Source organism: Oncorhynchus mykiss, chromosome 13, assembly GCF_013265735.2.
Source record: "Oncorhynchus mykiss isolate Arlee chromosome 13, USDA_OmykA_1.1, whole genome shotgun sequence".
Lineage (NCBI taxonomy): Eukaryota > Metazoa > Chordata > Actinopteri > Salmoniformes > Salmonidae > Oncorhynchus > Oncorhynchus mykiss.
In genome coordinates, this window is record NC_048577.1 from 68,250,432 (window position 1) to 68,264,148 (window position 13,717).

General features: G+C 41.6%; 1 protein-coding gene and 1 long non-coding RNA gene across 2 annotated transcripts in view; both read left to right on the forward strand.

Annotated features, from left to right (window-relative positions):
* The window catches only part of LOC110485296 (NLR family CARD domain-containing protein 3-like), a 373,592-nt gene that overhangs the window by 347,464 nt on the left and 12,411 nt on the right, over positions 1-13,717 (forward strand). Inside the window, exons 6-7 of the mRNA XM_036942522.1 lie at positions 12,509-12,593; positions 12,723-12,951. Of these exons, the coding sequence (XP_036798417.1) occupies positions 12,509-12,593; positions 12,723-12,951 (314 nt within the window). The remainder of the gene's footprint in view (positions 1-12,508; positions 12,594-12,722; positions 12,952-13,717) is intronic.
* Positions 7,394-8,486, forward strand: LOC110487499. Its single transcript, XR_005035750.1, has 3 exons — positions 7,394-7,412; positions 8,102-8,200; positions 8,441-8,486. It is a non-coding gene; the product is annotated as an uncharacterized LOC110487499 (long non-coding RNA).

Consider the following 13,717-nt stretch of genomic DNA (forward strand, 5'->3'; position numbering starts at 1 on the left):
ACATAATTTACCAAATTACTGAAGATTTTAGTTCCGCGTTAACCGAGATTAACCTTTGACCTACTCAGCTACCTCTTATTGTCTTGACTGATCTGTTCAGGATTCAGGATACAGACTGTGTAGCGCTCCACCACTACAGTTGGAGAACAGCTATGACTCATTGTTGAGGGGCAGAGAGAACAAGTCACTCAGCCACTCCACATAACACCTGGATGGACAATACCACGTTTCTTATAATTCTATTTAGTGGGGTTATATTGTAGGGTTTCCAGGCTATTATCATGGCTATTGTATTGGGCAACATGATGTTCTAAGTGCTGTATTCTCACCTTGGTCTTCTGGGATGGTTCAATGACAAGACCATCATGGAAAGAGTTGTTCAGCTGTAGAGACACAACAACACAGTAATTCAGTATGTCTGGTCCTCCATCATGTTGTTCAGCTGTAGAGACACAACAACACAGTAATTCAGTATGTCTGGTCCTCCATCATGTTGTTCAGCTGTAGAGACACAACAACACAGTAATTCAGTATGTCTGGTCCTCCATCATGTTGTTCAGCTGTAGAGACAACAACACAGTCATTCCGTATGTCTGGTCCTCCATCATGTTGTTCAGCTGTAGAGACACAACAACACAGTAATTCAGTATGTCTGGTCCTCCATCATGTTGTTCAGCTGTAGAGACACAACAACACAGTAATTAATTATGCCTGGTCCTAGTTGCCATAGTTACAGTAGGGATTTAACATTTTACACAAAAGGGGAAAAACACAAACACTTATCTTGTTTCAGGTCAGTTCAACCTTTCTATTTTAAAATCTAATTGAATGTTCTGAAGGCCCTGATTGACCTGAAGGAAGACTCCTATGGTTCACCTGTAAGTCTAGAGAATGGAGGGTTATGGGTAAAGATGGCGTCAGTAACTCATTAGGACAGGTGTTTGACCTGATGGAAGACTCCTATGGTTCACCTGTAAGTCTAGAGAATGGAGGGTTATGGGTAAAGATGGCGTCAGTAACTCATTAGGACAGGTGTTTGACCTGATGGAAGACTCCTATGGTTCACCTGTAAGTCTAGAGAATGGAGGGTTATGGGTAAAGATGGCGTCAGTAACTCATTAGGACAGGTGATTGACCTGATGGAAGACACCTAGTAGAGATACAGGATGCTACCGTTTCTTTTGGGATTTAATTATCCTGTTGCTACTTATCATTTTGTACGCTGGGATTTGACCTTTTTGCCATTCATGTCACATGGAACCTGTTTAACCTCATCTGGATCACAATGCTTTCTTTCACCAACCTGGAATCTGTGTGACAAACTATGGACCATTAACTTGTGAGTAATAAATACACTTGAACTGCGACAGAAATTCTCCTTTCATCTATGGAAACATGTAAGGAACCATATCCAGGCTGTTTCACATCTGACCGTGATTTGGAGTCCCATAGGGCGGATTGGGAGTCCCATAGGGTGGATTGGGAGTCCCATGGGGTGGATTGGGAGTCCCATAGGGTGGATTGGGAGTCCAATAGGGTGGATTGGGAGTCCCATAGGGTGGATTGGGAGTCCCATAGGGTGGATTGGGAGTCCCATGGGGTGGATTGGGAGTCCCATAGGGTGGATTGGGAGTCCAATAGGGTGGATTGGGAGTCCCATAGGGTGGATTGGGAGTCCCATAGGGTGGATTGGGAGTCCCATGGGGTGGATTGGGAGTCCCATGGGGTGGATTGGGAGTCCCATAGGGCGGATTGGGAGTCCCATAGGGCGGGATTGGGAGTCCCATAGGGCGGGATTGGGAGTCCCATAGGGCGGGATTGGGAGTCCCATAGGGCGGGATTGGGAGTCCCATAGGGCGGGATTGGGAGTCCCATAGGGCGGATTGGGAGTCCCATAGGGCGGATTGGGAGTCCCATAGGGCGGATTGGGAGTCCCATAGGGCGGATTGGGAGTCCCATAGGGCGGATTGGGAGTCCCATGGGGCGGATTGGGAGTCCCATGGGGCGGATTGGGAGTCCCATAGGGCGGATTGGGAGTCCCATAGGGCGGATTGGGAGTCCCATAGGGCGGATTGGGAGTCCAATAGGGCGGATTGGGAGTCCCATAGGGCGGATTGGGAGTCCCATAGGGCGGATTGGGAGTCCCATAGGGCGGATTGGGAGTCCCATAGGGCGGATTGGGAGTCCCATAGGGCGGATTGGGAGTCCCATAGGGCGTATTGGGAGTCCCATAGGGCGGATTGGGAGTCCCATAGGGCGGATTGGGAGTCCCATAGGGCGGATTGGGAGTCCCATAGGGCGGATTGGGAGTCCCATAGGGTGGATTGGGAGTCCCATAGGGCGGATTGGGAGTCCCATAGGGCGGATTGGGAGTCCCATAGGGCGGATTTGGAGTCCCATAGGGCGGATTGGGAGTCCCATAGGGTGGATTGGGAGTCCCATAGGGCGGATTGGGAGTCCCATAGGGCGGATTGGGAGTCCCATAGGGCGGATTGGGAGTCCCATAGGGCGGATTGGGAGTCCCATAGGGCGGATTGGGAGTCCCATAGGGCGGATTGGGTGTCCCATAGGGCGGATTGGGAGTCCCATAGGGCGGATTGGGAGTCCCATAGGGCGGATTGGGAGTCCCATAGGGCGGATTGGGAGTCCCATAGGGCGGATTGGGAGTCCAATAGGGCGGATTGGGAGTCCAATAGGGCGGATTGGGAGTCCCATAGGGTGGATTGGGAGTCCCATAGGGCGGATTGGGAGTCCCATAGGGCGGATTGGGAGTCCCATAGGGCGGATTGGGAGTCCCATAGGGCGGATTGGGAGTCCAATAGGGCGGATTGGGAGTCCCATAGGGCGGATTGGGAGTCCAATAGGGCGGATTGGGAGTCCCATAGGGCGGATTGGGAGTCCCATAGGGCGGATTGGGAGTCCCATAGGGCGGATTGGGAGTCCCATAGGGTGGATTGGGAGTCCCATAGGGCGGATTGGGAGTCCCATAGGGCGGATTGGGAGTCCCATAGGGCGGATTGGGAGTCCCATAGGGCGGATTGGGAGTCCAATAGGGCGGATTGGGAGTCCCATAGGGCGGATTGGGAGTCCAATAGGGCAGATTGGGAGTCCTGACATTGTAAATAAGAATTTATTCTTTATCTGACATGCCTAGTTAAATAAAGGTTACATAAAACATTTAAACAATAGATATATACACCTGTATTAATCTGTTTATTGAAGTAGCCTTTAGTATCTGTGAGTTTAGACACTTGTTTACCTCAAGTAAAGTTGATATGTCAATCATTCATACACTTATTGACATTATTTCAGTTGCTTGAAGAGAATATTATGACATGAACAACGAGCTGAAGATGTTCAAGATGATTCTGAGATCAGAACTCCTACAAGGCTTTGAGAGTCAGAAGCAGGAAGTGGTGGATGCTGAAGATGAGAAGCAGGAGAGCAGTGCCAGAGAGGGGGCTCTGAAGATCACACTGAACGTCCTGAGGAAAATGAACCAGAAGGAGCTTGCTGACACACTGGAGAAAAGTAAGAGCTGTCTACCTCATGTTGAATGCTGTTTTATAACGTTTAAAAGCTGTAGCTAAAGTAGCCGTGTAACTCAATGATATTATCGCAGCCTTAACACATTTAATCCCACCAGTCACAATAGTGAGAGAAAAAAGTTTATACTTTACAGGCTCTAGAGAAGTTAAAGTTGTACTTATCAGCAAACAAGTAATATATTCTGCATCATGAAGGTGTGATTCAAAGAAGTTGATTGATATGATTGATTCATATGATTTCTCAGAATGGTCACAACAGGGCCGGATACAACGGTTGGTTTACTGCCTCAATGTCAGGTCCCTTAACACAAGGTTTGGTTTACTGCCTCAATGTCAGGTCCCTTAACACAAGGGTTGGTTTACTGCCTCAATGTCAGGTCCCTTAATACAAGGTTTGGTTTACTGCCTCAATGTCAGGTCCCTTAACACAAGGTTTGGTTTAATGTCTCTATGTTAGGTGTGTCATAATCTCTGAGTTGGAACCCAATCAAATCTCATGCTAGATACCGTGTCTTAGCTAGCTAACTCAATTTGATCCTGTGGGCAGAGTTGGCTGGATAAAAATAAAGAATCTGCATATGGCCGTGGTTCTCTGGCTCAGGATGTTAACTAGTGGAAGCTAGAAGATTCAGCCCTGTCCCAATATACAGAACATAACCAAGTCTGTCACAAAATATTAGGTGTGTCAACTTGGAAAAAATGAATGATCCTCAACAGCTGTCTAAAACTAACCATGCGTTTTTCCCTTCTCCCCCACTCTCCCTTTCCCTCTCTCTCTCTCTTTCCCTTCTCCTCTCCTCTCCCATCTCCCTTCCTTTTCCTCCCCCTCTCTCCAGGTCTGTTTGTGATGTGTGGAGCTATAATCTACACGGTAATGCGTCCGGATGGGGAGGAGGATGCTGTGTTTGGCTTTGCCTACATTCTGGCCTGGGTGTCCTTCCCTCTGTGTCTGGTCAGTGGTCTCTTCTACATCGTACTGAGGAAGAGGGAATGAGAGAGGGAGGGAGGCTGAGGTTAAGACCTCACACCACCACCAGGAAGTGGGAATGAGAGAGGGAGGCTGAGGTTAAGACCTCACACCACCACCAGGAAGAGGGAATGAGAGAGGGAGGCAGAGGTTAAGGCCTCACACCACCACCACCAGCAGAACACAGCACTGTGCCCCAGTCAATTGTCCAACAAGCTTTCTCTGCCCTTAACCCTGTTCTGAACACCTCCAAAACAAAGGTCATGTGGTTTGGTAAGACAAATGCCCCTCTCCCAACATAAAGGTGATTACTACCTCTGAGGGTTTAGAGCATGAGGTACAAGTACTTGTACAAGTACCTCATACAAGTACTTGGGAGTATGGCTTGACGGTACGGGGTCCTTCTCTCAGCACATATCAAAGCTGCAGTCTAAAGTTAAATCTAGACTTGGTTTCCTCTCTCGTAATCGCACCTCTTTCACCCCAGCTGCCAAACTAACCCTGATTCAGATGACCATCCTACCCATGCTAGATTACGGAGACATAATTTATAGATCGGCAGGTAAGGGTGCTCTCGAGCGACTAGATGTTCTTTACCATTCTGCCATCAGATTTGCCACCAATGCTCCTTACAGGACACATCACTGCACTCTATACTCCTCTGTAAACTGGTCATCTCTGTATACCCGTCACAAGATCCACTGGTTGATACTTATTTATAAAACCCTCTTAGGCCTCACTCCCCCAGTCTGAGATATCTACTGCAACCCTCATCCTCCACATACAACACCTGTTCTGCCAGTCACATTCTGTTAAAGGTCCCCAAAGCACACACATCCCTGGGTCGCTCGTCTTTTCAGTTCGCTGCAGCTAACGACTGGAACGAGCTGCAACAAACACTCAAACTGGACAGTTTTATCTCAATCTCTTCATTCAAAGACTCAATCGTGGACACTCTTAATGACAGTTGTGGCTGCTTTGCGTGATTTATTGTTGTCTCTACCTTCTTGCCCTTTGTGCTGTTGCCTGTGCCCAATAATGTTTGTACCCTGTTTTGTTGCTACCATGTTGTTGTCATGTTGTGTTGCTACCCTGCTGCGTTGTCATGTGGTGCTGCCATGCTGTGTTGTTGTCTTAGTTCTCTCTTCATGTAGTGTTGTGTTTTGTCTCTTGTCGTGATGTGTGTTTTGTCCTATATTTTTTATTTATTTATATTTTTAATCCCAGACACTATCCCCCACGAGGCCTTTTGCCTTTTGGTAGGCTGTTATTGTAAATAAGAATTTGTTCTTAACTGAATTGCCTAGTTAAATAAAGAGTTAAATAAAACTAAGAGTTGGTTTGAACAGATCTGAATCAGGACACTAAGAGTTGGTTTAAACAGATCTGAATCAGGACACTAAGAGTTGGTTTAAATAGATCTGAATCAGGACACTAAGAGTTTGTTTGAACAGATCTGAATCAGGACACTAAGAGTTGGTTTAAATAGATCTGAATCAGGAAACTAAGAGTTGGTTTGAACAGATCTGAATCAGGAAACTAAGAGTTGGTTTAAACAGATCTGAATCATGAAACTAAGAGTTGGTTTGAACAGATCTGAATCAGGAAACTAAGAGTTGGTTTGAACAGATCTGAATCAGGAAACTAAGAGTTGGTTTGAACAGATCTGAATCAGGAAACTAAGAGTTGGTTTGAACAGATCTGAATCAGGACACTAAGAGTTGGTTTGAACAGATCTGAATCAGGACACTAAGAGTTGGTTTAGACAGATCTGAATCAGGAAACTAAGAGTTGGTTTAAACAGATCTGAATCAGGACACTAAGAGTTGGTTTAAACAGATCTGAATCAGGACACTAAGAGTTGGTTTGAACAGATCTGAATCAGGACACTAAGAGTTGGTTTGAACAGATCTGAATCAGGACACTAAGAGTTGGTTTAAACAGATCTGAATCAGGAAACTAAGAGTTGGTTTAAATAGATCTGAATCAGGAAACTAAGAGTTGGTTTGAACAGATCTGAATCAGGACACTAAGAGTTGGTTTGAACAGATCTGAATCAGGACACTAAGAGTTGATTTGAACAGATCTGAATCAGGACACTAAGAGTTGGTTTAAACAGATCTGAATCAGGAAACTAAGAGTTGGTTTAAATAGATCTGAATCAGGAAACTAAGAGTTGGTTTGAACAGATCTGAATCAGGACACTAATTCGGGGCGGCAGGGTAGCCTAGTGGTTAGAGCGTTGGACTAGTAACCGGAAGGTTGCGAGTTCAAACCCCCGAGCTGACAAGGTACAAATCTGTCGTTCTGCCCCTGAACAGGCAGTTAACCCACTGTTCCCAGGCCGTCATTGAAAATAAGAATTTGTTCTTAACTGACTTGCCTGGTTAAATAAAGGTAAAATAAAAAAAAAATAAAAAAATAAGAGTTGGTTTGAACAGATCTGAATCAGGACACTAAGAGTTGATTTGAACAGATCTGAATCAGGACACTAAGAGTTGGTTTAAACAGATCAGAATCAGGAAACTTTGTTGGTTTGAGGGTGTCAAGAATGTCAAAAATTTGGGACCCCAAATATACTTCAAAGTTGGAGATATGTTGAAACTGGATCCATCATAATGATTCTACATTTTATAATATGAACCTGGATCATCATAATGATTCTACATGTTATAATCTGCCATGGCCTCTACTGGCCAAAGGTTAAACTACTGTTATGTTTATTCTATATTATGGTGTTGAGTCACTAGACTTTGACCAGATATTATTGCATCCAAAGATCAACTGTACATAGAACATAGATACAAACACACTTGTTATCAGGAAGGTGCTCTCTCAGCACAACGGAAAATATCTCAATGACTTGACATGTTCTGGTTGTGAATTCAGGCTACAAGGTAAGAATCTTCCCAGGGATTATTGTAAAGTGTGTAGAGACATTAAATGTATAGTGTTATTTTAGTATAGTGAATGACAGTAAAACACTCAGATCTAACAGTCCATTTCACCTGGGACAGGTACGTGACAGTTCAATCATACAAAATAGCGCTAACTGGGCGTAGGCAAATCAAATTTAAAAAACCTATTGTTCATATATCGTATTATAGGATGCGTATATCTGGTTATTTTACCATTTGTAAAAATGTTAATGTATCATAGTTCTAAATCATCTTTCAGAATATCAGAATGTGTTGTTTTTAAAAATTAGAATGAGCTCCTGCTTCCTGTATAATTTGGTATGAAACCACAAATACTTTTCTTAACATTGTTATTATGAATTAAATTAATAACTGTTGAACAAAGAAACACACTAGAATGAGTGAAATGATTAAAAGACAAAGTGAGAATTTATTATTAATATTATTATTGTATTGTTATTATCAATAGTTTCTCTACATGGAGAAGAGGTGAAACATATCAGTCACCACTACATGTTCATGTGATGCATTAAATCACCTGACTGTTTGGATGTGTCTGTCAGTAAATGTTTAATTTCTAAGAGATAATGAATACAATAGAACAATTGACATTCCATAATTAGTTTTCACTGTGTTAACCACAACCAACATGTTGGATCTCTGTTTAGACGACAGTTCTCTAAAATGAGTCTCTCTGGGAAGAGAGAGGAGGGGGGCCCTGCCTCTAAAATTAGACTCTCTGGGGGACATGACACCAAAGCCAAGAGGTGAGATGACATTGTCAATAAAGAACTTTATTTCTAAATCATTAAATCCCCCCAAAATTCACATTTAAAAAAAAATATTCATCAGAAATGATTGCTTATAGGTACCTTCATGTGTCTGTAACATTTTTAGCTAAGAATAGAATTTACAGGGAAATAGTTGAAAAGTCACAATATTAGTTTAAAATTATCTTTAGAATGTCACGTTCTGACCATTGTTCTTGTGTGTTTTCCTTGTTTTAGTGTTGGTCAGGACGTGAGCTGGGTGGGGATTCTATGTTGTGTGTCTGGTTTGTCTATTTCTATGTCTGGCCTGATATGGTTCTCAATCAGAGGCAGGTGTTAGTCATTGTCTCTGATTGGAAACCATATTTAGGTAGCCTGGGTTTCACTGTGTGTTTTGTGGGTGTTTGTTCCTTTGTACCAGATAAGACTGTTTAGGTTTTCACTTTTCTTGTTTAGTTTATTCATGTATAGTTTTTTCTTCATTAAAAATCATGAATAACATTTTGGTCCAACTCTCCTTCACCTAAAGAAAACCGTTACATAGAAATAGCAGTGCTGGGGGATTTGGAAAGACATAGTCAGTCAATCAACAGTAGAATAATACTCTTATGAAAAATATGTATCTTTATCTGACAGTCTGTGGATACTATGAGACTAGAAAGGTTCAAATCCATGTAAGACTCACAACACAGTTGAATAATATATGCCAGGTGGAAATCAAGAGGATGTTCTACAGAGACAGGTGGACTGGGCTGAGAGGAGCAGAGGGGCGGGATTAAAATAGCTCATGATGGGTAATAGTCATTACTGTAAACATAATAGATGTCATTACTGTAAACATTATAGATGTCATTACTGTAAACATTATAGATGTTATTACTGTAAACATTATAGATGTTATTACTGTAAACATTATAGATGTCATTACTGTAAACATTATAGATGTCATTACTGTAAACATAATAGATGTCATTACTGTAAACATTATAGATGTCATTACTGTAAACATAATAGATGTCATTACTGTAAACATTATAGATGTCATTACTGTAAACATTAGATGTTATTACTGTAAACATAGATGTTATTACTGTAAACATTATAGATGTCATTACTGTAAACATTATAGATGTTATTACTGTAAACATAGATGTTATTACTGTAAACATTTTAGATAGTTATTAGTTATTTATTTACATTTGACTGCGTTAAACCTAGCAGTGCTATTTATTTCTCTGAGACTGAGTCAGATATATATTATTACTGTGTTAAACCTAGCAGTACTACTGATTCCTCTGAGAGTGAGTCAGATATATATTATTACTGTGTAAAACCTGGCAGTACTACTGATTTCTCTGAGACTGAGGCAGATATATATTATTACTGTGTTAAACCTAGCAGTACTACTGATTCCTCTGAGAGTGAGTCAGATATATATTATTACTGTGTTAAACCTGGCAGTACTACTGATTCCTCTGAGAGTGAGTCAGATATATATTATTACTGTGTTAAACCTGGCAGTACTACTGATTTCTCTGAGAGTGAGGCAGATTTCTCTGAGACTGAGTCAGATATATATTATTACTGTGTAAAACCTAGCAGTACTACTGATTTCTCTGAGAGTGAGGCAGATATATATTATTACTGTGTAAAACCTAGCAGTACTACTGATTTCTCTGAGAGTGAGGCAGATATATATTATTACTGTGTGAAACCTAGCAGTACTACTGATTTCTCTGAGAGTGAGGCAGATATATATTATTACTGTGTTAAACCTAGCAGTACTACTGATTTCTCTGAGACTGAGGCAGATATATATTATTACTGTGTTAAACCTAGCAGTACTACTGATTTCTCTGAGAGTGAGTCAGATATATATTATTACTGTGTAAAACCTAGCAGTACTACTGATTTCTCTGAGAGTGAGGCAGATATATATTATTACTGTGTTAAACCTAGCAGTACTACTGATTTCTCTGAGAGTGAGGCAGATATATATTATTACTGTGTTAAACCTAGCAGTACTACTGATTTCTCTGAGAGTGAGGCAGATATATATTATTACTGTGTTAAACCTAGCAGTACTACTGATTTCTCTGAGACTGAGGCAGATATCTTGATTTTAAAAACAAAAATAACATGAATATTTGTCTCTCTGAATTGAAACCATTCAAGTGATAGATTTTAAACAAACACATGTCTGTCATTGACCAACCCCATAATTAGACAGTGATAAAACACACCTTTCATAATTTATTTGAACTATAAACGCTAATTTACCAACATTTCTGAAAATGGATATATAGCGTTTTGAAATTAAACTCTTCTTATGTTTCCCCATCTGAGCTCAGAGTAGATGAGAGATGTAATATTTGTCTCTGTTGTGTTGAAGTTCAATCAAGCAGGAGAGACCAGCCTCCCCTGTGCCCAGCGGTCTGTCCATGAAGAGTGACTGGTCTATGGATACACCTATAAAGTTTAGAGAGGGAGACTTTTCTCTGAAACAAAGGTAAGAAAAACTCATGGGTCAGTGAGTTAAACAACACTATCTCTGGTCATTTGTCCTCTCCAATTTTCACATTTATTTTTGTTGTTTTCATAATCCATAGGCTTATCCTTTTCTTCCATTTTCATGTAAAAACAACATTCCCTCCCTGAGTGAGTGAGTGTGTGTGTGTGTGTGTGTGTGTGAATATGTCTGTATGTGTATATATATATATATGTATATGGCTATATATACAGTGCCTTGCGAAAGTATTCGGCCCCCTTGAACTTTGCGACCTTTTGCCACATTTCAGGCTTCAAACATAAAGATATAAATCTGTATTTTTTTGTGAAGAATCAACAACAAGTGGGACACAATCATGAAGTGGAACAACATTTATTGGATATTTCAAACTCTTTTAACAAATCAAAAACTGAAAAATTGGGCGTGCAAAATTATTCAGCCCCCTTAAGTTAATACTTTGTAGCGCCACCTTTTGCTGCGATTACAGCTGTAAGTCGCTTGGGGTATGTCTCTATCAGTTTTGCACATCGAGAGACTGAAATTTTTTCCCATTCCTCCTTGCAAAACAGCTCGAGCTCAGTGAGGTTGGATGGAGAGCATTTGTGAACAGCAGTTTTCAGTTCTTTCCACAGATTCTCGATTAGATTCAGGTCTGGACTTTGACTTGGCCATTCTAACACCTGGATATGTTTATTTTTGAACCATTCCATTGTAGATTTTGCTTTATGTTTTGGATCATTGTCTTGTTGGAAGACAAATCTCCGTCCCAGTCTTAGGTCTTTTGCAGACTCTATCAGGTTTTCTTCCAGAATGGTCCTGTATTTGGCTCCATTCATCTTCCCATCAATTGTAACCATCTTCCCTGTCCCTGCTGAAGAAAAGCAGGCCCAAACCATGATGCTGCCACCACCATGTTTGACAGTGAGGATGGTGTGTTCAGCTGTGTTGCTTTTACGCCAAACATAACGTTTTGCATTGTTGCCAAAAAGTTCAATTTTGGTTTCATCTGACCAGAGCACCTTCTTCCACATGTTTGGTGTGTCTCCCAGGTTGCTTGTGGCAAACTTTAAACAACACTTTTTATGGATATCTTTAAGAAATGGCTTTCTTCTTGCCACTCTTCCATAAAGGCCAGATTTGTGCAATATACGACTGATTGTTGTCCTATGGACAGAGTCTCCCACCTCAGCTGTAGATCTCTGCAGTTCATCCAGAGTGATCATGGGCCTCTTGGCTGCATCTCTGATCAGTCTTCTCCTTGTATGAGCTGAAATTTTAGAGGGACGGCCAGGTCTTGGTAGAATTGCAGTGGTCTGATACTCCTTCCATTTCAATATTATCGCTTGCACAGTGCTCCTTGGGATGTTTAAAGCTTGGGAAATCTTTTTGTATCCAAATCCGGCTTTAAACTTCTTCACAACAGTATCTCGGACGGAGACTTGATTACACACAGGTGGATTGTATTTATCATCATTAGTCATTTAGGTCAACATTGGATCATTCAGAGATCCTCACTGAACTTCTGGAGAGAGAGTTTGCTGCACTGAAAGTAAAGGGGCTGAATAATTTTGCACGCCCAATTTTTCAGTTTTTGATTTGTTAAAAAAGTTTGAAATATCCAATAAATGTCGTTCCACTTCATGATTGTGTCCCACTTGTTGTTGATTCTTCACAAAAAAATACAGTTTTATATCTTTATGTTTGAAGCCTGAAATGTGGCAAAAGGTCGCAAAGTTCAAGGGGGCCGAATACTTTCGCAAGGCACTGTATATACTCCTCAGATGTTTTGTCCCCAGAAACCAACAGAAGAGATCAGAGTCAGAGATTCTCAGTGGTCAGTCTTCCCAGAGTCATCAAACAGACCTGGCCTCTATATTCAGTGTATGTGGTCCTGTTATGTACATTTGTTTTTGTTTTTCTCAAGTAAAGTTGATCTGTCAATCATTTATTAATGTGTTCATGAGAAAGCATTTCTTATCTTGCTTAAATTATTTACTTTATTCATTTCAGTTGCTTGAAGAGAATATTATCACATTAATGAAGAACGAGCTGAAGATGTTCAAGAGGATTCTGAGTTCAGAACTCCCACAAGGCTTTGAGAGTCAGAAGCAGGATAAGGAAGTGGTGGAAGCTGAAGATGAGAAGCAGGAGAGCAGTGCCAGAGAGGGGGCTCTGAAGATCACACTGCACGTCCTGAGGAAAATGAACCAGAAGGAGCTTGCTGACACACTGGAGAAAAGTAAGAGCTGTCTGCCTCATGTTGAATGCTGTTTTATAACAAACATTTAAAAGTTGTAGCTCAAGTACAGCTAAAATAGCTTTTTAACTCAATGATATTGTAGAAGCCTTAATACAACACTTAGTGACCTCATCAAGTAGCAGCAGGGATGTGTTGTGGTGATTAATTGAGAGAGAGAGAGAGAGAGAGAGAGAGAGAGAGAGAGAGAGAGAGAGAGAGAGAGAGAGAGAGAGAGAGAGAGAGAGAGAGAGAGAGAGAGAGAGAGAGAGAGAGAGAGAGAGAGAGAGAGAGAGAGAGAGAGAGAGAGAGAGAGAGAGAGAGAGAGAGAGAGAGAGAGAGAGAGAGAGAGAGAGAGAGAGAGAGAGAGAGAGAGAGAGAGAGAGAGAGAGAGAGAGAGAGAGAGAGAGAGAGAGAGAGAGAGAGAGGACATGTCGACGTTCTGACCTTAGTTCCCTTTGTGTTAGTATGGTCAGGGCGTGAGTTGGGGTGGGTTGTCTATGTTCCTTTTTCTATGTAGTATTTATGTGTTTGGCCTGGTACGGTTCTCAATCAGAGGCAGGTGTCGTTAGTTGTCTCTGATTGAGAATCATACCTTTCCTTTTGTGTTTCGTGTTTATTTTCCGTGTTTGTTTCCACACGGAACTGTTTAGGTTTTGTTTTTTCACGTTGTCGTTTATTGTTTTGTTCAGTGTTCTTATTAAAAACCAGGCTGGTCTGATCCTCAGAAGAGGAAAGTCGTTACACAACATGAATCATCAATAATAAT